This window comes from Phocoena sinus, chromosome 9 (assembly GCF_008692025.1).
Source record: "Phocoena sinus isolate mPhoSin1 chromosome 9, mPhoSin1.pri, whole genome shotgun sequence".
NCBI lineage: Eukaryota > Metazoa > Chordata > Mammalia > Artiodactyla > Phocoenidae > Phocoena > Phocoena sinus.
In genome coordinates this window covers 50033685-50058592 of record NC_045771.1, presented here as the reverse complement: position 1 = coordinate 50058592, position 24908 = coordinate 50033685, and the positions used below count along the sequence as shown (strand labels likewise).

Here is a 24908-nt window from a genome sequence, read left to right as displayed (position 1 = left end):
TTTTATAAATAGTATCAATAGCGTATATGTGTCAATCCCAATCTCCCAATTTATCCCACCCCCCACTTTCCCCCTTGGTATCCACACGTTTGTTCTCTACGTCTGTGTCTCTATTTCTGCTTTATAAATAAGGTCGTCTATACCAGTGTTTTCAGATTCCACATATGTGTGTTATTATATGATATTTGTTTTTCTCTTTCTGACTTACTTCACTCTGTATGGCAGTCTCTAGGTCCATCCATGTCTCTACAAATGACCCAATTTCGTTCCTTTTTATGGCTGAGTAATATTCCATTGTATATATGTACCACATCTTTTGTTTTTTTGAATTTTATTTTATTTATTTTTTATACAGCAGGTTCTTATTAGTTATCCATTTTATTTTATTTTTTTAATTTAAAAATTTTTTTATTTTTCAAATTTTATTCATTTATTTTTGGCTGTGTTGGGTCTTTGTTGCTGCGTGGGGGCTTTCCCTAGTTGCGGTGAGCGGGGGCTATTCTTTGTTGCGGTGCACAGGCTTCTCATTGCGGTGGCTTCTCTTGTTGTGGAGCACGGGCTCTAGGCACGTGAGCTTCAGTAGTTGCGGCACACGGGCTCAGTAGTTGTGGCTCAAGGGCTCTAGAGTGCAGGCTCAGTAGTTGTGGCACACAGGCTTAGTTGCTCCATGGCATGTGGGATCTTCCCAGACCAGGGCTCAAACCCATGTCCCCTGCATTGGCAGGTGGATTCTTAACCACTGTGCCACCAGGGAAGTCCAGTTATCCATTTTATACATATTAGTGTATATACATCAATCCCAATCTCCCAATTCATCCCACCACCACCACCCCGCCGCTTTCCCCTCTTAGTGTCCATATGTTTGTTCTCTACATCTGTGTCTCTATTTCTGCCCTGCAAACTGGTTCATCTGTACCATTTTTCTAAGTTTCACATATATGTGTTAATATACGATATTTGTTTTTCTCTTTCTGACTTACTTCACTCTGTACGGCAGTCTCTAGGTCCATCCATGTCTCTACAAATGACCCAATTTCGTTCCTTTTTATGACTGAGTAATATTCCATTGTATATATGTACCATATCTTTTATGTTTTTGAATTTAAATTCTAAAATACTTTATTTTTTGAATTTAATTTTATTTTTTTTTACAGCAGGTTCTTACTAGTCATCAATTTCATACACATCAGTGTATACATGTCAATCCCAGTTGCCCAATTCATCACACCACTACCACCACCCCCCCGCCACTTTCCCCCCTTAGTGTCCATATGTTTGTCCTCTACATCTGTGTCTCAATTTCTGTCCTGCAAACCAGTTCATCTGTACCATTTTTCTAGGTTTCACATATATGCGTTAACATGTGATATTTGTTTTTCTCTTTCTGACTTACTTCACTCTGTATGACAGTCTCTAGATTCATCCACATCTCTACAAATGACCCAGTTTCATTCCGTTTTATGGCTGAGTAATATTCCGTTGTATACACGTACCACATCTTCTTTATCCATTCGTCTGTCGATGGGCATTTAGGTTGCTTCCATGAGCTGGCTATTGTAAATAGTGCTGCAGTGAACATTGGGGTGCATGTGTCTTTTTTAATTCTTCTGGAATATTTTTCTCTGCATCTCCAAGCATATCAGTGTATACGAGTGTACGTACAAACTGAAACAATGGGATCACACTGCATGTTGTTCTGCAATTTGTTGTTTCCACTTAATGCATCATGGGCATCCCCCCACCTCAGCACTTCCAGATTTCCCTCTTTTTTGAACAACGGCAAGGTCTTCCGTGAATGCGGCTCCCTTTATTTAATCACTCCCTTAGGAATGGGCATTTGGTTGTCTCAACCTTTTTAGTTATAAACATGGCCACAGTGAGCAGCCTCACATGTGTGGCTTGGCGCCTGGGTGCTGGTCTTTCTCTAGGGTCCCTTCCCAGAGGTGGGGCTGCCAGGTCGAAGGGTATGTGAGCTCTAGACTTCGGAGCCAGTGACCCTGTGTTCCTGTCAGGGTGGAGGTGCGAGCTCTGGCTTGACTTGGATGGAATCCTGTCTTGGTTTCCATGAGGCGGGCAAAGCAGCGGCACCCGGAGCCCTGGGCCTGGACAGAGCTAGTTAATGGGCGTGATGCTTGTCCCAGCTGTTTCACCCTTTTCCAATTTACGAAGGTGACAAGTTTCAAATCTTGACTTTTGCTTCACTCCAGATAAATTCACAGAGAACTCCAGTATGCCAGGTCTGCTCCTAGAACAAGGCTGGTCTTGGTTTTCTTTCCCACTCCCCAGCCACCTGCATTTGTTTTCCTTCTTGGTATTTTGTTAACCGTTGGACTTTAAAATTGCTGACAAGATCACAAGATTAGCCTTCTTTGAAAATGACTCCCACTGGCTTAGTTTAATTTGGTCAGTTTTGTGACCTCTTTCCCCCTGAGCCCTTTCCTGGCCAGACTACCTTGGCCAAGGCTCCTTCCCAGGTGCACCGCAGCCCGGTGAGCTCATGGGTTCCGCACCGACAGCTTCCCACGGTTTCGGTGAGGCAGGCAATGAGTCACGCACCAGGAGGTAGCGAGGGAGGCTGGCTGACCGCTGTGCACCCTCGTGACTTCATTGTCCTCACTTCTCTGTGTTCAGCAACGACTTATGGTAAGGGGCTGAACAAGTCACTTAGATTTCTCACATAATTTTCCAAGTGGTTTTAATATTGGGCTCTGACATGTCTTAGGGGAGGGGTTATTTTTCTAGACGTATTGCTCATGGCACTCTCCTTCCACTGCATCTCCCATCTCCTGCCCACCCTCCTCCTCATCATGGCAGGCATCACTAATTGATTGAATCATTGATTGATCCTGCCTCTTTCCCATAGAGCCAGAGGGCCTGGCACTCTAGGATTAGAGTTGGTACAACTGTGGGCTTAGTAAAACCTCCAAGGGCCACAGCTGAGAAGAAGGAGTGAGGGGAATGCAGAGATGAATGGTACCCAGATCTGTGGAATTCTTGGATTTTTAAAATGATAAAAAAAAAAAAAAAAAAAAATGATAAAAGAAGGTTGAGGCCTAGCACAGGATCACTAACCTTTTTTTTTTTTTTAAATAAATTTATTTATTTTATTTTTGGCTACTTTGGGTCTTCATAGCTGCACGAGGGCTTTCTCTAGTTGCGGTAAGTGGGAGCTACTCCGTTGCGGTACACGCGCTTCTCATTGCAGTGGCTTCTTTTGTTGCGGAGCATGGGCTCTAGGCACGTGGGCTTCAGTAGTTGTGGCACGCAGGCTCAGTAGTTGTGGTTCGCGGGCTCTAGAGTGCAGGCTCAGTAGCTGTGGCTCACGGGCTTAGTTGCTCCGTGGCATGTGGGATCTTCCCAGACAAGGGCTCGAACCTGTGTCCCCTGCATTGGCAGGCAGATTCTTAACCACTGAGCCATCAGGGAAGCCCCAGGATTGCTTACCTTTTGCTTTCCATATAAAGGGCATAAAAACCTCCTCACAACCTATTGGATGCAATCCCTGTTGTTGTATAAAAGAATATTTTGATACCCCAAAAGTAGGAAAGGCATAATCTAAGAATAATGGAGAGTCCTTTAAATTGGAAGATTTTAGCTTTCTAAAAATTCAATGCATTGTCTTCTTTTCCCCATTTTACTGTGGACCGTTAAAAACTTGGTCATGGACCTAAATGCCATATAGGGATCCCTGTTATATATTTCAGACTGCTAGAAGTTTTTTCTTTATATTTTGGTGGGGTGGGGGGGTCCTACAAAGCAAAAATTTAATTCCTTTAATCCAGGTGATATTGTTTATTGGTGTTGATGATGTGTTCTTGGATGAATATTTTGTTTCATTAATTTCATTATTTCCACATAATAGTACTGGTTGATCATTTTGCAGAATAACAAAAAGGGGTTTGTAGTACTTTGCTGATTGAATAAGGATCTGTTCTCATGGCAACTCTCCTGTCCAGAGTCGTTCACTCATTCTAGTTACTTGCTTTCCATCTGCTATTACGGGCTGGGCACTGGGGTGCAGCAGTGAACTGGGCAGAGTCTCTGCCCTCTTGGAGTCCACATCACAGGGGGAAAAAAAATACATATAAACAAATAATATAGATTCAGATTGTGTTGAGTGCCATAAGGAAAATAAAGTAGTGTAACTGGAAAGAGAATGACTTTGGGAGGAAATTTTAGTTAAGGTATTGCAGCCAAGATGACTCTGGTGACATCTGAGTTGAGGACATAGTCAGAGAAGGTATAGAGAATAACATTCTAGAAAGAGGGACTAGTAAGTGCAGAGGCCCTGGGATGGAATGAAGTTGGTATATATGAGAGATGGAGAGAAGGCCAGAGGGGCAGAGGGTAAAGAAGAGAGGGGAAGCAGGTGAAGCAGGAATGTAGGCTGGGATCAGACCACGTGGGGCGTATAAGACATGGCAAGGGCTTTGGAGTTTATCCTTATTGCAGTGGGCAGCCGTGGGGGGACTTCAGGCAGGAGAGACGTTTGATCTGAATTTTGTATTGAGAGGATCACTGCATGTGTGGCACATGGATTGTACAGACAAGAATGCAAAGGCCACACACATACTGGAATGGGTCTGGGAACCCTTGATCAGGGAAGAATGAAGAAATTCGTTGGTCTAGAAGGGAACAGGGGACTCCCTTGTTCATAAAAAATAGAATTTGTGAAATTTCCCCCTAATTACTATTTTTTTGACTCTTCCTCACCTATACACTGGTCCTGGAAGTACCCCACAAATTCATTTCCTTTAAAACTATCTTGAAGCCACCTAAATGTTCAACAATAGAGGAAAGGTAGCATCTACCCAGTGGAATGCTATGACTTATTATCTAGGAACATAGAATGCTATTTTTGTTGTAATGAAAATTGAAGAAAAGAATATATCGGTTTGTGAAAACACTTGATTATGATGATAAAAAATATGCATGTGAGAAAAAGACAGCAAAGAAATATACCAAAACTGTGGTGACGATTGTTTATAGCAGTGGATTATGCTAGGGTGACCAGAAATAACTTACCATTTAAACCACAGTACTTTTGAGCACTCTTAAAATGTGTGTGTATGTGTGTGTGTGCTATTAATAATTACAGTGTGATGAGTATAAACCAGGACTGTCCTGACTAACCCAGGGTATGTGGTCACCCTAATTATGGGTGGTAATTTTACTCCTCTGTTTTTCAAACTCCCTGAATTATACTACTTTAAATTTACTTTGAACTAAATTATGTAAAAATAATTATTTTGCTTTAGAATATTTACTCTCGGAGGTCAGAGAATATTTCTTTGGGCTCTTTTACTTAGTCTGTCCTCCTGACCATGTGGAATGACTATGTTGGTCTCCTTCAAGCTGGGAGGCTTCCCAGTTGTGATCATTTTTTCCCCCTAGATTTTCATGCAGGAAGGAACTAGAATAGCACTTGCAGATTCCAAGATGACCTTTTCCTGTGACTGATGAGATTATGACCCCAGTATGTTCAAAATGACCCAAGGGCTTGCTTAGATTACTTGGCAGATTAAATGTTAGTTTTGGGGATCTGCCTTTTAATTGCTTCTCCTAAAATTTATATAAATATATATTTCACTGACTTTTATATAACCTCGTAGTAGTGAGCTGTAAAGATGGCAGTGTATCGGCTCACACTTACAGTACCAGGAAATAAAATCAGAGACAGCTTTTTAAAGTATGTGTAATCTTTTCAAACTAAATCTGTATCAAGAACCAGTGCTGGGACTTCCCTGGTGGCATAGTGGATAGGAGTCCACCCGCCAATGCAGGGGACACGGGTTCAAGCCCTGGTCCGGGAAGTTCCCACATGCCGCGGAGCAAGTAAGCCCGTGAGCCACAACTACTGAGCCTGTGCTCTAGAGTCTGCGAGCCACAACTACTGAGCCCGCGTGCCACAGCTACTGAAGCCTGCGTGCCTAGAGCCCATGCTCTGCCACAAGAGAAGCCACCGCAATGAGAAGCCCGCGTGCAGCAATGAAGACCCAACGCAGCCAAAAAAAAAAAAGGATCAATGCCAAGGGATCATGGCACTGATATTTATCTGCATGGACTGTGGGGGAGAAGGTCGTATCGTCTAGTTAACGGTAAGACCAACAAATCAGTGATTCCTTTGCCTTTTAGCTTTTCCACCTTCAGATGCAAGAGAATGAAATACTTTGGTTAAGAAAACAGAGCGAACGTGCTCCTCCAACTGTTCACTACCTTGTGAAAGAGGGAGGAACTTTATATATCAAACAAGACAGGCCAAGGACCTGGGCCAGGTGACAGGAAGCCGCATGTCCCATCCCAGCTTTGCCTGGAGTCTCACTTTCCACCACTCCCTGGAGCCCAGCCACAGCGAGCCACTTCCTATTCCCCAAAGTGGCTTGCAACTTCTTGCCACCCTGGGGGTAAGCAGACTGTCCCCTTCACCTTGAACCCACCTCTGCCATCTTACCTCCATCCTTAGGGCAACACAACGGAAGCTTAAAGGGATGACCAGCATGGGCACTGCAGCAAGACCGCCTGGGCTCAAATCTCAGTTCTGTCGCTTAGTAGCTGCATGACCTTTGACAAATGAATTGTTACCTTCTTGGTACTTCTGTTTTCTTAACTCTAAAAGGGGGATAATATTCATATCTGCTTCATAGGATTTTTATGAGGATATATGTAAAGCGCTTAGCACGGTGACTGTTGGTCAGAAGGACTCTCTGGGTGTTGGTTATTATTATTACCTTTTGAAGTCTGGCCTGTCCTATAAGCCTGTGTCCACTAACCAACGTGGGATTTAGGGACTGCGGACCTAAGTTCGAGTCTGAACACTGCCCCTTATGTGTTGGGTGGCCTTGGATGGTTACTTAACTTCTTTGAATGTCGGTTTCCCCATCTGGAGCACAATATATCACATGGTTTCTGGGTGAGTCATGTGTGAACCATGTGTGAAGTGCCTGGCTTAGTACTTGACAACTGGAAGACAATCTGTATGTGTTATTTTCCGTTCCCCGCCCCCCATAGCACTCTGTTTATCACCTGATGCCTTGTACCTGCTTGGTTGCATCTCCTCCATTAGACTATATATTCTGCACAGCATTCATTGATTCTTTTGTTTGATTTCCTCATTCATCTGTCCACTCAGTCATTTTCTTTATCCATGCATTCTCTCTCATTTGTTCAAAAATCATTTATGAGCAGTTGCTAAGTGTGTTGGGCCCAGGAATCTACCATGGTTCCAGCTCGGGTCCAAGAGAAAAATGACAAGAGCCTGAATTAGGCCAGTGACATTGGGGGCTGTGAGAAGGGAATGGACTGAGCAGGCAGTTAGAGAGAGGATGGTCAGGGCTTGCTGACCAGCTGGATTTGGAAAGTAAGGGAAAGGAAGCAATCGAGGACAGCCTCTGGGATCTCACTTGAGTCAACGTGTGGATACTGACACCACTAACTAAAATGGATGGCATAGGAGGTGGTAAATTGGCTGGTTTGGGAAGGGCCAGGAAGAGGTGTCATGTGACAACCAGCCTGGATTGGACACAGTCAGTTTGAGGTGCCTGAAGGATGTCCACTAGGAGGTTCTGATTGTGGACTCCTTTGCATGTGAGATGGGGGTGGTGGCCTAGACGGAGGACAAGTGTAGAGTGGAAGAGAAGAGGGCTGCCAGTGGCCCTTTGGGGCATTGCCCTGATTAAAGTGGAAGGTGACAGTGAGTCTGTGGCTTCTCCTGGGAAGCCATGTGTGGTTCCTCACCACAGAAACTGCTCATGTCCTCCTCCAACCACACACCGCTCACTGTCTGCCGGTCAAGACCAGCCTTTGGGGTGTCAGTGCGGAGGTGGGGAGAATGCTCTCTTCCCCACGGGGCCTCACTGTATCACCTGCAGGCCCTAAGCTGCAGTGAGTGTCTGTCTCCTTCCCCTGCAGCATGTCTCACAGAGCCCTTCTTGAATAGATGCTGTGGTCCCTATCTCTTAGCAACTGTGGCACATCACTTTCTCTCTTGTCCAATTGGATATGCACAGATGAGGAAGCACACCAATAGCTACTTCCCCTCATAGCTACTACTAACACCTCTGCTGCTATTCCTGTGTCTGAGCCACCATCACCTCTGGTCTGCACCATGTCAGTAGCCTCCCAACGGGCCTCCCTGCTTCGGCTCTGGCCCCTGATAATCTATTCCCCACCCAGCAGCCAGAGGGATCCTGCTAACGCATAAGTCAGACTATGTCACTCATCTGCTAGAGATGCTCCCATGGCTTCCAGATTCTTCACTGTGGTCCACAGGGCACCTGCTTCCCTCTCTGAGCTCCTCTGTCTCATCAACCACACTCCATCTGACCACATGGCTTCCTTGGCTCCCCAGGTAGGCCAAGCTTGTTCCGCCTTGGGGCTTTGGCGCGAGGTGATCGCTCCTCCTGGAGTGCTCTTTCCCCAGACTGCCTTGCACTGGCTCCCTCCTGCCTTTCAGGTTTCGGCTCAAATGTCACCTCCTCAGAGAAGCCTTCCCTGATGACCTGAATGTGAAGTCGTCCCCACCAAGTCCCCATAATGACTCTCGATCACATCATCCTATTCCATTTTCGTCATTAAGCTTGTTTATTATCTTTTTAAAAATTGAAGTACTGTTGATGTACAATATTGTATGTTACAGGTGTACAATATAGTGATTCACAATTTTTAAAGGTCATGCTCCATTTTTAGTTATTATAAAACATTGATTACATTGCCCGTGTTATACAATATATCCTTGTACCTTATTTATTTTATACCTAATACTTTGTACCTCTTAATCCCCTACCCCTATATTGCCCCTCTCCCTTCCCTCTCCCTAATGGTAACCACTAATTTGTTCTTTATATCTGTGATTCTGTTTCTTTTTTGTTATATTCACTAGTTTTGTTGTATTTTTCGATTCCACATATAAGTGATATCATATAGTATTTGTCTCTCTGTCTGACTTATTTCACTAAGGATAATACCTTCTGAATCCATCCATGTTATTACAAATGGCAAAATTTCATTCTTTTTTTATGGCTGAGTTGTACATTTATTGGAGAACTTTCCTTCTCCTCCCACTCTGATGTAAGTGAAACCCGGGACCTGGGGTTGTCTTGTTTGTTGCCCCATCTCCAATGTCTGCGGCAGCGCCTGGTCTTTCATAGGTTGATGAATTAGGCAGGGCTGCCCATCTACACTGGCATGAGAAGAACCTGAGCTTGCTTGTTGGGGAAGGAGAAGGGACTAATGAAAAGAAAGAAGCTGTGGTTATTAAGGGGGTGGAATAATTGATGGGCTGAGGTCTTGGAGGGAGTCAGGGAGATAGGATCATGAAGACAGGAGAGAGCTTGATGCTTTTCTTTGAGACTAAGGGAAGTGGGTGAATATATGGGTAGATTTCAAGGAGGCAGAGGATCAAGATGAAGATTGTAAACCTGATGGTCTTACTATCCGATGAAGTGGGAGATACAGTTATCAGATAGAGGAGTAGGCTGGGAGGAGGAAGGAGGCTGGGTATGAGAGATAATGGTCTGAAGCTGCTGGATGAGTGGAAAGACCCCTGAACCCTGGAGGGCCGCCCTTAGGCTGGAACTCAGAACCTGGTGATGTAGCCTGTCACAGAACGACTGGATTTTTCTTCAGTATTGGACAGGACAAGAGAGAAAGTGGAGGAGGCAGAGGCTATGTTGATCCATGTTTGGGGGACTGGCAGGTAGAAGGAGCTATGTGTCAATGAAGCAGGAAAAAAAGGATGCTGGAGGTGGAAGGATATTTGAATGGAAGAAGGAAGTGAAGTCCAGAGGGAGAATAAGAAGGGTAGGATCAAAAGTTCTGGTGGCTTTTCATTCAAGTGGGAGAGCAAATTGGGTGAGAATGAGGAAGTGAGAAAAGGAAGGGTGGGCAGGTGGTGGTCAGAGGGGACCTTTTAGTTTTCCATTTCAAAGAACAGTTCCTGGTTGGGATGTAGCCACGTGGTAAATACATTGTTGGTAAACAAAGTGTTAGGTCACAGGAATGAAGGAGAACAGGCTAAGGTGAGACCAGGGAATGTTAGGTCATTCTGTGAATGAGGTCCTCCTTGGAGGGATCAGGAGAAAGTGGGGAGGAACACACAGAGGATGTCCCTAAAAATGTAGAAATGAAGAGCAGGAGCCTGGAGAGAAGGAATTGATGCTAGGAAGTGAGGAGAAGGGAGTTAATTGGTCCCATGCCTAGGTTCTGGGTACTTCTTGGTAGGTTATTGTCTGGAGATAACAGTGACCAGGGAAATTTGGTTTCTCCTGGTCCTGAAAAACAGGAGTGTTGAGGAAATGAGCAGCTTTGACTTGGGAGGGTTATCATGGAAGGGGAGGGTGGAAGAACCAGGACCCAGCTAAGATAAAGCTGCTGAGATAAGTGCAAATGTGGAACATTTGCTGGCTCTAGACTGAGGGTTCCAGGGGCATATTGGAAGGCAGGGTTAGTAGAGATGGCAGAGGGACAGGAACCAGGTAGGGATGAGAGAACCCCAGGGGAGGGATGATGCCTGGAGGGCCTTCAGCTTGGCAGATGTTGTCGTTTGCAGGATGAGTGACACTAGGGCCACGAATGAAAGGTTTCAGATAGTACTTTACTTTTTTTTTTTAAAGTGGCTTTGTTGTGATATCTGCATACTATACAATTTCCCAATTGCAGTGTACAATTCAGTGGTTTTTAGCATATTCACAGATACGTGCAACCGTCATCACAGCCAATTTTAGAATATTTCATTACCTCATTTCACTGTCCTTTAGCTATCACCCTCTGTACCCCCAATCTCCACCTTTCCACCCACCCCACCCAAGCCCCAAACAACCCGAATCTCTTTTCTGTCTCTATAGAGTTCCCTATTCTGGACTTTTCATGTGAATGGAAGTCATATAATACGTGGACTTTTGTGACTGGCTTCTCTCACTTACCATGGTGTTTTCAAGGTTTGTTGTAGGATGTGTCAGTATTTCATTCTTGTTGTAGGATGTGTCAGTATTTCATTCTTCTTTATTGTCGGATAATACTCCATTGTATAGATATACCACACTTTGTCTATCCATTCGCCCATTACTGGACATTTGGGTTGTTTCCACTTTTTGACTATTATGAATAATGCTGCTATTTATATACCAGTTCCTCTGTGGACATATGTGTATATACCTAAGATAGAATTGCCGGGTCAAATGGTAAACTATGTTGAATTGTTTGAGAAAATGTGAGTGTTTTCCAAAGTGGCCGCACCATTTTATATATCCACCAGCAATATGTGACAGTTCCAATTTCTCTACATTCTTGCCAACATTTGTTATTATCTGACTTTTTGATTCTAGCCAGCCTAGTGGAAGTGAAGTGGTATCTCATTGTGGTTTTGATTTGCTTTCCCCAATAGCTAATGATATCAAGCATCTTTTTATGTGCCTATTGTCCATTTGTATATCTTCCTTGGAAGAATGTCTATTCAGGATCCTTTGCCCATTTTTGAATTGTTAGTCTTTTTATTATTTTTTCCAGCTTTATTGAGGTACAGTTGACAAATCTGTGAGATATTTAAAGTGTACAACATGATAATATGTGTATACGTTGTGAAAGGATTCCCCCACTGAGTTGATTAACACATCCACCACCTCACTTATTTACCTTTTTTTTTTTTTTTTTTGGTAAGAACATTTAAATTCTACTCTCTTAGAAAATTTCAGTTATACAATACAGTGTTATCAACCATAGTCACCATGTTATACATTAGATCCTTAACTCTTTTTATTACTGAGTTGTAAGATTTCTTTATATATTTTGGATAGTACAAGTTCCTTATTAGATAAATGATTTGCAGATATTTTCTCCCATTCTGTGCGTTGACTTTTCACTTTCTTGATGGTATCCTTTGAAGCTCAAAAGTTTTTAATTTTTGTGTAGTCAAATTTATCTATTTTTTCTTTTATTGCTCATGCTTTTATTATCTCTAAGAATCCTTTGCTAAATCCAAGGCCATGAAGATTTACCTGTTTTCTCCTAAGTCTTAATAGTTTTTGCTCTTAACATTTAGGTCTTTGATCCATTTTGAGTTGATTTTTATATATGGCATAAAGTAGGGGTCCAACTTAATTCTTGGCTATCCTCTTGTCCCAGCACCATTTATTTTTTATTTTTTTTACATCTTTATTGGAGTATAATTGCTTTACAATGGTGTGTTAGTTTCTGCTTTATAACAAAGTGTATCAGTTATACATATGCATATGTTCCCATATCTCTTCCCTCTTGCGTCTCCCTCCGAGGTGCTCCCTCGGTCACAAAGCACCGAGCTGATCTCCCTGTGCTATGCAACTGCTTCCCACTAGCTATCTATTTTATGTTTGGTAGTGTATATATGTCCATGCTACTCTCTTGCTTTGTCACAGCTTACCCTTCCCCCTCCCCATAATCTCAAGTCCATTCTCTAGTAGGTCTGTCTTTATTCCCGTCTTACCCCGAGGTTCTTCATGACATTTTTTTCCCTTAAATTCCATATATATATGTGTTAGCATACAGTATTTGTCTTTCTCTTTCTGACTTACTTCACTCTGTATGACAGACTCTAGGTCCATCCACCTCATTACAAATAGCTCAATTTCGTTTCTTTTTATGGCTGAGTAATATTCCATTGTATATATGTGCCACATCTTCTTTATCCATTCATCTGATGATGGACACTTAGGTTGTTTCCATCTCCGGGCTATTGTAAATAGAGCTGCAATGAACATTTTGGTACATGACTCTTTTTGAGTTATGGTTTTCTCAGGGTATATGCCCAGTAGTGGGATTGCTGGGTCGTATGGTAGTTCTATTTTTAGTTTTTTAAGGAACCTCCACACTGTTCTCCATAGTGGCTGTACCAATTCACATTCCCACCAGCAGTGCAAGAGTGTTCCCTTTTCTCCACACCCTCTCCAGCATTTATTGTTTCTAGATTTTTTGATGATGGCCATTCTGACTGGTGTGAGATGATATCTCATTGTAGTTTAGATTTGCATTTCTCTAATGATTAATGATGTTGAGCATTCTTTCATGTATTTGTTGGCAGTCTGTATATCTTCTTTGGAGAAATGTCTATTTAGGTCTTCTGCCCATTTTTGGATTGGGTTGTTTGTTTTTTTGATATTGAGCTGCATGAGCTGCTTATAAATTTTGGAGATGAACCCTTTGTCAGTTGCTTCATTTGCAAATATTTTCTCCCATTCTGAGGGTTGTCTTTTGCTCTTGTTTATGGTTTCCTTTGCTGTGCAAAGGCTTTGAAGTTTCATTAGGTCCCATTTGTTTATTTTTGTTTTTATTTCCATTTCTCTAGGAGCGGGGTCAAAAAGGATCTTGCTGTGATTTATGTCATGAGTGTTCTGCCTCTGTTTTCCTCTAAGAGTTTGATAGTTTCTGGCCTTACATTTAGATCTTTAATCCATTTTGAGCTTATTTTTGTGTATGGCGTTAGGGAGTGTTCTAATTTCATTCTTCTACATGTAGCTGTCCAGTTTTCCCAGCACCACTTATTGACGAGGCTGTCCTTTCTCCACTGTACATTCCAGCCTCCTTTATCAAATCCAGCACCATTTATTAAAAAGACTGTTCTTTCCCCATTGAATGGTTTTGGTACCCTTGATGAAAACAGTTGATCATAGAAATATGGGTTTATTTCTGGTCTGTCATTTCTATTCTGTTGGTCTATTTGTTTATCCTTGTGCCGGTCCCACACTGTCTTGAGTACTGTTGCTTTGTAGTGAGTTTTAAAATCAGGAAGTGAGAGTCCTCCTACTTTGTTCTTCTTTTTCAGGGTTGTTTTGGCTATTTTGGGTCCCTTGCAATTAGATGTGAATTTTAGAATCTGTTTATCAATTTGTACAAACAATTCAGCTGGGATTCTGATCGATTGCACTGAATCTATAGATTATTTTGGGGAGAATTGCCATCTTAATAATGTTAAGTTTTCCAATCCATGAACAGGGGATGTTTTTCCATTTATTTAGATCTTCTTTAATTTCTTTCAACAGTGTTTTGTAGTTTTCAGAGTATACGTTTTGCACTTTTGGTAAATTTAATCCTAGGTATTTTATTCTTTTGATGCTATTCTTCAGGTAGTGTTTTGATGGGAACTTTTGTGGTAATACTTTTGCAAAGTCTTCTTATCAGGTGAAGGGGTAGGGTGAGTGGAGAGTTAAAAAAAAATGTCTCTCCAACTGTTGGCTGGAGAGAGGAGCAGGGCATTTTCTGTCATTCTTTAGGAGGCTGTGTGTTTAGGTCTTTCACGGTCCTGTGGCAGGGCACTGAGGGATACATCAGCCTGCAAAGAACTCCATAAACCCAAAAGCCGATGGTTTTGTGTGGTGGGCGAGGAGAGTGAGTAGCTGAAGATTGATCACTCTTGGTCAATAGGAATGCAATCCGTTTGGACTAATTCACATTAATATTTAAGTTACTAATACCCATCCCCCAACTTCTGAGATTTGTCTGCTTTTCTAAAAGGGGAAAATGAGTAACCCAGACGCATCAGTAATAGGAGAAACTTAGTAGCATAAAAAAAGGAAGGAGAACGTTTGGGAAGTGTGAAAAATATTTTTGGATTTGATCTGGGAGGTTAAGGTTCTTGTGAGGAAAGAGGATGTCACAGCACAAGTTGGGAAGTCCATTGTTACCTGCCTGTCTGCTCTAGCTGTCTGCTCCTCTCTCCTACATCTGCTTTTTATGGCTTTTTCCTTGCTCTGTTTATCCTAGTTGTGTTTTGCTCTCCCCTCAGTGGCTCTCCTTAGCATGTGTATGAAGGGAGGTGGAAGTCAGGCCCAACATGCACATGCCTGTGTCTGGAGCATCTGTAAATCTAAGGTAGCATTTTTCCTAAATGCCACCAAAATGGTTGTGATGCTAAAATTATATATATATATATATATATATATATATATATATATATACATGTACACTTTTTTTTTCTTTTTCTTGTCTCTGGATTTCAAACCCTAAATTTGTCCTAGCATCATATTCATGACCATAAATGGAACCCATTGTAGAGATTATATCATAGAGATTAGCAAGTTAGTGGTTTCATTATTTTATGTGTTATGAACCAGTATTGTTTTAGACTGCTAACCCTCTTTAATATATTTTTGTGTATGTGTGATAAATGCTGGAAAAATTTAATGGTAATTTTATTTGTCTTTCCAACATTAACTGATTTTCAGATTTCTGCTTTTTTTTTCCATTTTGGTTTTACCTTTTTAAAGTTCTAAGATCAGACTGAGGAAGAACAGCTTGGGCCTGATTTACTCATGGTTCTGCACACCTTGCCGGCCCTCCTCAAAAGTGCATGGCTGCCCCACTTCAATCCATTCTCATGTTTTGGTGTAGCTCTTTTTTTCTTTTTCTTTTTGGTTGAGCTCTTTTGATTGCACAAATTGGGATCTCCCTCAAGCTACCTCGAGTACGGGGTTGCTTATTGTAAGGACACTGTGCATGGGAACCCAGGAGACTCTGGGCACTTAAGCCACTGGGGAAGTAAGAACTCTGGGTTACGGCGCTGGTACCAGGCAGCCCTGCGGACATCAGCAGCTGAAGCGGGCTTCTGTAATTCAACTTTTCTGGTGGCCAGTTTCTTTAGTATCTCAAGAGATCTTTTATTTACGTCATGGCTTCTGTTTAAGTATACGCTCTGGTCCCTTAGAACTCCAGTTAAGACATCGTTATCTCTCCCTTTTCTCATCATCATTTCCTAGCTTCAGGACCCAGAGAACTGTCTAGTCTTGGTGCTTCCTAGCCTAAATGCTGGGAGGGAGCTGGTGCCCAGCCCTCCCTGCTTTCCATGCCAGGCCATGCCTCAGGCACCTGGCTAACCTGTGCATGGGCCTCCCTGGAGTCTGATGCCCATCACTGATGCTGTTTCCTGTGTCCGAGGAGGGCCCCCCAGGTGCTAGAAAACAGGGCTACCTGTAGAACTACCCCTCCAGCAAGACCCTGGCCAAGAACTTCCCCCTAGGGGAGATTTGGGAGGGCTATACTGGCCCCCCCTGCCCCGCCCCTATCCCCACTACAGACCTGCAAAGGACATAGGTAGCACCGAGAGCAGGTCTGGGAAAAACTGGCAGTAAATTAAACTTTGAATTTTAAATAACCCCACTGATGTCATATCCTTGTACAGATGAAAGTAAGAAGCCAGTGATTTTTTAAATTTAGGTAGAAAAATTGCTGAACATTTAGGAGGAAGTGAAACAAACACTGAAAGTGAAATTAACTATTGTTTTTGTTGGGGGGGGAATAATAAAAGTAATTGAATACATTGTTTACTATCTTTTTAAAAATATATGGTTTTCTGGGAGTTCCCTGGTGGTCCAGTGGTTAGGACTTGGTGCTTCCACTGCCGTAGGCCTGGTTGGGGAACTAAGATCCTGCATGCCGAGCCATATGGCAAAAAACCCATATATATATAGTTTCCTTTTTCTTTTCCCACTTTCTTATTGGGATGTAGTTGATTTATAATATTTCAGGTGTACAAAGTGATTCAGTCATATATATATATATATACACACACACACACACACACACACACACACACACACACACACACACACACAGAGACATTTTCAGATTCTTTTCCATTATGGGTTATTACAAGATATTGATATAGTTTCCTGTGCTATACAATATCCTTGTTGTCTACCTATTTCATATATAGTAGTGTGTATCTGTTAATACCAAATTCCCAATTTATCCCTCCCCCAGCTTTGGTAACTGTAAGTTTGCTTTCTATGTCTGTGAGTCTATTTCTGTTTTGTAAATAAGTTCGTTTGTATCATCTTTTAAGATTCTGAATATAAGTGATATCATCATGGTTTTATTACTTTAACAAATGCATTGTAAACTTTTGGAAAAATACAGAAAAGAAGGAAATAAAACAGAAATGACCACTGTTGACTTGTCACATGTAGGCTTCGGTTCTTAAATAAATAAGTAAAGAAATAAAAACATATGTAAAAAGATCACTTAATACTTCTTGAACAGTCCCTATCATTTAGTATTCTTCTGTAACATAATTTGGAATGGCTACGAGGTGGTCTCTTATGCAGCCCTACCATAATTCACTTTTCCTAGTGTACTACTTATGGACATTTAGGTTTCTATTTTATTTGATTTTTTAAATGAAAAATACTGCATTGTGAACATTCATATAAAAATTATTTGCACATGTCTGACCAGTTTTTTTACGTTGAGATTCCAGATGTGGAATATTTGAGTCAAAGAACATAAGTAATTTAAAAATGCTTTCGGGGCTTCCCTGGTGGCGCAGTGGCTGAGAGTCCGCCTGCCGATGCAGGGCACACGGGTTCGTGCCCCGGTCCGGGAAGACCCCACATGCCACGCACGGAGCGGCTGGGCCCGTGAGCCATGGCCGCTGAGCCTGCGCGTCCGGAGCCTGTGCTCCGCAACGGGAGAGGCCACAACAGTGAGAGGCCCGCGTACTGCAAAAATAAATAAATAAATAAATAATGCTTTTGAAACATATGGCCAAATTGTCTTTGAGAAATATTGAAATAGCTCACATTCCTACCAGCAGCATTCAGTCTCATTTCCCATGATGCTTGCCAGCAATGGATATCATTGAAGAAACATTCTAATTTGATAGACAGAAATATGGCATCTCATTTTTATTTGCACTTACAGCAAGGTTAAACATTCGAAATAGATTATTGACCTTTTTATAAAAAAAATGTTACTTTTAATTGTGGTAAGAAACATAAAGTTTACCATTTTGCCTGTTTTAAGCATACAATTCAACAGTGTTGAGTATATTCACATTGTTGTGTAACAAGTCTCCAGATCTTTCTCATCTGGCAAAACTGAAACCCTATACTCATTAAACAAGAACTCGCCATTTCCCCTTTCTCCCAGCCCTGGCAACCACCGTTCTACTTTCTGTTTCAAGGTTAGCTGGGGTCAGCTCTCCACACTGGTTCCTGTAAGTCTTTCAGTGAGGCAAGAATTCTCCATATCCATTATTTTGACAGGCATAGGGGCTAGCCTGGGGAATTTGGAAATCTAAACAAATGAAAAATTTTACAACCCACCAGGAGGGCATAGTTTATCAGGGGGCAGTTTCTGACTAGCGGCTTCTGTTTGCTAAATTATAGACATCTAACCTTTTCTCTCAAACCATTCTATGGTGCTATCATTTAATTTCCTTCCCCCCATCAGTAAATGCCATGGCAAGGTCCAGTACCTGATGACATTTTCTATTGGGTTATAAAGGTAGCATCTTTTCATATGTTTGAATCTGCTGTTTATTTTACATGAAGTAAAAATCTTCCATAATTTATGTTTGAGTCATTATTTCTTCTGTTGAATAACAAAAATTCAACCAAGTAGATTTAAAGATCTAATTAACATTATTGAACGATTCATGAATTGGGCAGCATCCCATCTAGCAAGTAGAGGGGAGCTCCAGAGGGCTGCAGAGAGGGGGAGGTTTTCAAAGGCAAGACAAGCCGTAAACAAACAAAAAGATTATTTCTGGCTTAAGTAACCTCCCTATGGGGGACAGAAGGAGTTACCTCATCTTCCTTTGGGGGGATCAAAAGAGTGACCTAATTGGTGCTGACTTGAAAATTTCACATTTTCTAGTTGGGATTACATTCCTGGGGAAGGTTGTAATGGCAGTTTGGTTAGGTATTAAGTCTTGGTTTTGGCATAGGTGTCTCCATTTTGGGCCTGTCATTTCTTTTTTAATAATTCTGATAGAATTATTGTGTTTATTTTTAAATGATAGTTACCTGAAAAAGTGTAAAATTAATTTGTGTTCACTGGAAAAATTCAAACAATGTGGAAGTGGATGGAGTGGAAAATGAAAGTCTTCTCCCCTCTAACCCCACCCCCATCCCTCTATCCCGCTTTAAAATATTAAAGCTTGACTGTGTTCTCTGTGATGTTTTGGAGCCAGTTTAAACTTTCAGCTTCCTATTTGTACAATTTGACTTGGTCTCTAGCATCTCAGGTGGCCAATGCCCTGTGAGAACTGTTGAATCCTCCTGCCTTGGGTGGGGGTGGGTGAAAATCTCAAGTCCTTTGGGGAGAATTAAAGACCCCAAATGTGAACCATTTGTCCAGACACACAGTCATGGAGGCAGCCTCAGGCAATGGGAAGACCTGGGCTGGGAAGCAGACTGACTTGAGTTCACACTGGACTAATTGAGCTCTCTCCCTCCCTGTGTGACCTGGGGCAACCTGCTCCCTCCAGCCTTCTGTTTTCTTACCTGTAAAGTGAGGACACTGAAATCTCCCTCACAGAATAGTTGTGAAGTTTACACAAGAAAACGCAGATGTGCTTTGTTGGAGACATTCAGTCATCTGGGAGAAAGAGAATATACAAATACTATGATGCAAGTGAGGTTCATGCCAGCAGGGACGTGCACAACACGCTGTGTAATGGGGGTGAAGAGCCGGGGCAGGAGCGGGGAAGGGGGTGGGAGTTGGCAGGACGATCTGGAAGGGGTGGAGGCTTGGGGTCAAGGACCCACCCGATCAGTGTTTCGGCAGAATCCCAAGATGGATGTCACCCATGGCCTAGCCTTCAGCCGATGCAGGGATTCCTTCAATAACCTGAACTCTCGAGCTGCTCCTCCTTCCAGCATCCGCCCCTTTGCACACGCCAGTCCCTCTGCTTAAAATGCCTTTCTCCTGTAGCCTTCCTGGCTAAATGACACCACCCTTTAGGCCTCAGCCTAAGTGCCACTTTCTCAGTACAGCCTTCCCAGGCGACACTCCCCCACCTCCCCATTTATTCTTTCCGTTCTTTCAAGAGGCTGTCCTTTCCTTTCCTTTCCTATCATTCCTATACTATATTTATGAAGTCATCTCATAAGCTCTGAGTCTGCTCTGCCCTCCACTGTGTGTCCCACTCCTACTCCAGCACGTGGCACATAAATACCGAGCGAGTGAGTGAGTGAATGAATGAATTCCCCCTTCCCCAGCTACGTTCCCAGCCTACCTTTCTAGTCTAATCCCCAGAGAGCCTCTCCGTATTAGTTTCCTGTGGCTGCCATAAGAACTTACCACAAACTTTGTGGCTTAAAACAACAGAAATTTATTCTCTTCGCCATTCCTGAGGCCAGAAATTTGAAATCAAGGTGTTGGCAGGACTGTGCTGCCTCCGTAGGCTCTAGGAGAGAAGGTTTTCTTGTTCTTCCAGCTTCTGGTGACTCCAGGTGTCCTTGGCTTGTGGCTGCATCACTCCAGTCTCTGCCTCCATCTTCACATGGCCTTCTCCTCTGTGTGTGGATGATTTCTTCTCTTCTGTCTCTTATAAGAAGGACACTTGTCATTGGGTTTGGGGCCCACCCACCTGCAAAGACACCTTTTCCAAATAAGATCACCTTCACAGGTTCCAGACCTACCTTTTTGGCAGCTTCCCACCTCCCATGAAGCCTTTCCCTCAGCTGAACTGGCCTGGTCCCCATCTCTGGATTGTCCATCATGCTTTTCCCCCATCCTCTGTGTATGCCACTGTCACACCTCTTCCTCCTCTTTCCGTGAACGTTGAAATTCCCCTGTGGGTCCTCTTGCTCGCTCACTCACTCTGGCTGAAAGGACCTTCCTTCCCCTTGGAAGCACAGCCACTGCTCACGGTGCGGCTCGCTCACCTCCTTCGGGAGCTCTTTCCTCTGCCTGCTCTGGGTTCTCCCCGACACCCACCATGTGGGGAGCACCCACGTACTTCCTCGTATTCCCTACAGTGCCAGGGATGTTCGTGGAGACTCAGGAAATACTTGTGGATGATAATAATCATCTGGAAAGTGGGGTCAGACTTACATTATCAAAATAAAGGCAAATCGTGACCATGCAGCCATAGCCACCTTTCTGTTGTAAAATACATGTGCATGCATATAGTGAGGGGATTAATTTTTTTTTTTTTTTTTTTTTTTTGGCATGGAGTAGGTGTTAAGTCCAACTAACTAAGTGGGGTTTTAAGGAACAATAGACAGTCTTAGGAACATGCAGGGCCTGGAATCAGCCGAGTGGCTGACTGCACTGACTGGAGGCTCAGAATCAAGTTTCCCACCTTCATCCCTCTTGGGGCCACACCATCTCTTATCTGAACTCTGGAGTAGTTTAAATGTCACAGGAGTGACTTGTCCCTTGAAAGCTTGGGTTGCTGGTGAAACCGTCAGGGCTGTTCTCAGTGGTGGATCTCTGGGCACCTTTTCCATTCTCCTCACCTCACTGCCAACCAGCATCCCCTGCTGCCCCTCATGGCCCTCTGCTCCCCAACATCTCCAGCCTCCTCTGATTTCCCCAAGCTCCAACTCCAGCCTGACCCTGCCTGGCCTTCAGTTTGAGGGCCGGTCATCATCTGGCTGTCTTGGCCTTGCTGTATCCTAAACTCCCAATTCCCAGGTGGACCGATGTTCCCCTTGGTTGGGTCAGCAGGAGACAGGGTTAGGGGAGAAGCACAGGTATACTTTTCAGAACTGTGGGAGGGCAGGCTCTCAGGGGGGATCTGGGTGGGAGGCCCTGAGAGGCATATCTGCTCCTGTATGTAGGTTCCAAATCACTGAGTGTTGGTATCTTATTTTTCAGATCGATCGTGTCCTGTGTTGAAGATGTTTCCAGAACAGCAGAAAGAGGTATGTCATCAGAAATCCCCCAATAGATAATCCACATGCTTTAACTCACTACAGGTTAGTTCTTCATTCTCTGACCATAAATCTGCAGAGGAGAGTCAAGATACCACAGGACGTCATAGAAGGGGGCTAATGAAAGAACAAAACAGCTGCCCTCCTGAACCTCCTGACCCCCACTCCCCAGCATCCGTGCAGTCTTCTTGGCCCTACCCAGTACGAAGACCAGGCATGCTTCCTCCTTGTCCCTGTGTTAAACAGTACTGGGACCAAGGTGCTTGCTTCAGGAAATGCCTTCTCTGTGAAGGTGGCCAAACTGCAAGCCTCCACACTGCCCTCACTTCTGATACCAATTTCAAATTTGGAGGTTCCCCAGACCATCTTCAGTTTTGAAAATTCACAAGAAAGACTCACAGAACTCACTGAGAGCAGTTATACTCACTGTTATGGTTTATTACAGGGAAAGGATACCAGTTAGAACCAGCTGAAGGGAGAGATGCAGAGGGCCAGGTTGGGAAGGGGCCCAAATGCAGAGTTACTGCTTATTCTCTCCACAAGAAGTCAGTGTGTGATAATTTCCACAGGGAAGCTCCCCTGTGCCTTTGGTGTCCAGAGTTTTTATTGGGGCTCATCCTGCCTGCATGGCCGACCTTTTTGTCTGCTCCTCCTGGGATCAGGCTAATACCTTTAGTCTCTAGTTCCTCCAGAGGTCACAGCTGATACAGCGTGGCCCTAAGCCTCCATCATATTCACATTGTTAGACTGTCCAGTGGCCAAACCCAGGCAAACAAAGATACTCTTGTCAGGCAAGACATTCCAGGGGCGTAGAGGTCACCTCCCAGAAGCCAAGGGCAGAGGACAGACCTCCTTTCAGGTAAGCTGAATGCTTCACTACACACCTGTATTGGCCTGAGAGCGGAGCTGTGCTGACAGCCGGCACTAGTCCAGAGGCACATTTTAAAAATTGTTCTTGGGGGGAGAAAGCTCCCCATGAAAGCAACAAAGACGTTTTTCCAATGAGAAGCCTTTTTTTTTTTTTTTTTTGCTTGGCTGGTTTAATCACGATTTTTAAAGTTCATTTCAGTTAATAAAAACGAGACACAGACTTTAACCAACTGCATAAAGAAAGCATTATATTGACCTTACAAAGTCCTTTATTATAACTAATTATATAATAATATTATAACATTAAGCAGTTTTAAACTGGAAAGTCCTTCAATTGAAAAGGAAAATACCGTTAAGTTGAGAAAGGGGTATAATGCCCAGAAATATACTTGAGTCTCTGTCAGCAAGAAATAAGCACAGCAAGACCAGATTCTGGATGTGCTGTAACATACTACTGTCCACCACATATCAATTCATTTTCTATGTGTGGCCAGAATTTCTTGGTTTCTCTCACGTTGCTCTTAGAACAAAGTCCACACTCCTCAGTGTGGTTTCCAAGGCCCTGTGTGATCCGACCCTGCTTCTTTCTCCAGGCTCGTCTCCTGCTTCTCCCTCCACCCAGTGCCCTTCTCACGCCTTATTCTGGAAACTTGATTGCTCTGTGTGCCCTGGGCCCCTGGGCTTTCACAGATGTTTTTCCTACTGCCTGGAATAATCTCTCTCCCCAGCCTTCACACCACCTTGACAGGCTGACGACTCCTTATCTTTCAGGCCTCAGCTTAGAAGTCAAGGAGAGGCTTTCCTAAAGCCTCAATTATCAAGATATTTTTATCTCAGCAGCTACCCCATCAGCACCCTGTAGTTAATGCCAGTTAGAAGTGGAGGAGGTTTTGGTTAAGCCTTTAAATATCCTAGTGGCTGGTGGTGGTTTAGTGGAAAAGAATTCAAGTCCCACCTAACTGCATATATAAGGGCTGAATGCAATATCACTGATTGTTCTAGAATCTAGACCAGGGGGGCAGTGTGTGTGTGTAAGCCCTTTGCACTTGGTGCCCACAGGAGACATTACTAATTAATCGTAAGGTTGACATGTGAATTGACACCCAGTTACCATCCTTGTTCAAGATGCAAATGGCCCAGGACTGACATCTTGGTTCTACCTAAGCTGGTAGAGCCAGTTTAGAAGTTTGGTAAAAAAAATTTTTTTAAGATGGGGGGGTAGAGTGGGGAGTCGATTGCAGTCTCTCTTGTTAAAATAGCTTTATTACCGCAATAAATCTAGAGAGAGGAGAACAGGGAGGGAGAGGCTCCCTTGTTAGCTAAACATGTTCCATTTGCACATTGGTTTGAATTCCCACGAGAGCAGTATCTGTGCTGATGGATCTTCCCTGTAAAAAGGCCTTGGCATCAGGCCATTGTAAAATTAAAATGAATTCAGATTCATTCGTGCATGCAGCTTTAATTTACAATTAAAATATTATGGTTACATATTTTAATAAGAATAATTAGGTGGGCCCAACTGAATCAACTCTTCTGTTTAATGAGACAGAACCCGGAACCCTAATGAAAAGGCAGGTGGCTGTGACAGGAAACGCGTTTCAGACGGCATCTTGTGTGGAGCCAGGCGTTTTCATTCTCTTTATATTCTAACACCCAGAATGAACAGGTTGATCTTCCTGCATCACTAAGGACCTTTGGCTTCAGCCACATTGAGCTCATCTTATGTGATATGTAAATAAGCAGTTTATGCTCTTTCATGGAGTCTGACATTCTGGCCCCTCCAAGGAACTGTGTTTGTGTCTCTGCCCAGGGCTGGCATGGTGTAAGTGGGATAGTCCTACATATGTGATGTGACTGGAAGGGTGGGCTGAAACCTCTCTTCTCTCTCTCTGTGTGTGTGTGTGTGTGTGTGTGTGTGTGTGTGTGTGTGTGTGTGTGTATCTCCCCAGCTCTCCTGGATCATGATGGCTGAATTCTACCTTTAGAGATTCATACCTTTTGTATAAGAGTTTTTTCTCCTTCAAAATGTACATACTTTATATTGGATATAATGGCAATTAGCATTTATTGACACTTGAGTGACAGTAAATCTACAGCTCCGTGGCAGGAGATACCTTGAGTGGAGCAGAACCAAGTGGGCCCAGGACAGTTCCAGGCACCGTGAGGACCCTGCCACACAGGGCCCTACAGGGAGAGATGGGAAGGATGTGTTGCTGTTTTGGACATGTTGGCTCTAAGCTTAACATTTAAGTGTTCAAGATACACTTACACTGATTGATGGTAACATTTTGGGCTTGCTCTAGGAAAGCATGGTTTTAATATTGATTTCTGATTGGAAACTGACTGAGCTGGGACCCGTGAGTAACATCAAAGGGTATCCCATAAGCAACGCCTCCACCTGGTGTCCTGCGA

The 24908-nt window shown here is 43.3% G+C and overlaps 1 protein-coding gene across 5 annotated transcripts in view; it reads left to right on the top strand.

The window, feature by feature from the left end:
* The window catches only part of SNX10 (sorting nexin 10), a 77302-nt gene that overhangs the window by 29739 nt on the left and 22655 nt on the right, over window positions 1-24908 (top strand). For all 5 annotated transcript variants that reach the window (XM_032643614.1, XM_032643617.1, XM_032643615.1 and 2 more), the window contains exon 2: window positions 21571-21617. In XM_032643614.1, coding sequence (XP_032499505.1) covers window positions 21571-21617 — 47 coding nt within the window. The remainder of the gene's footprint in view (window positions 1-21570; window positions 21618-24908) is intronic.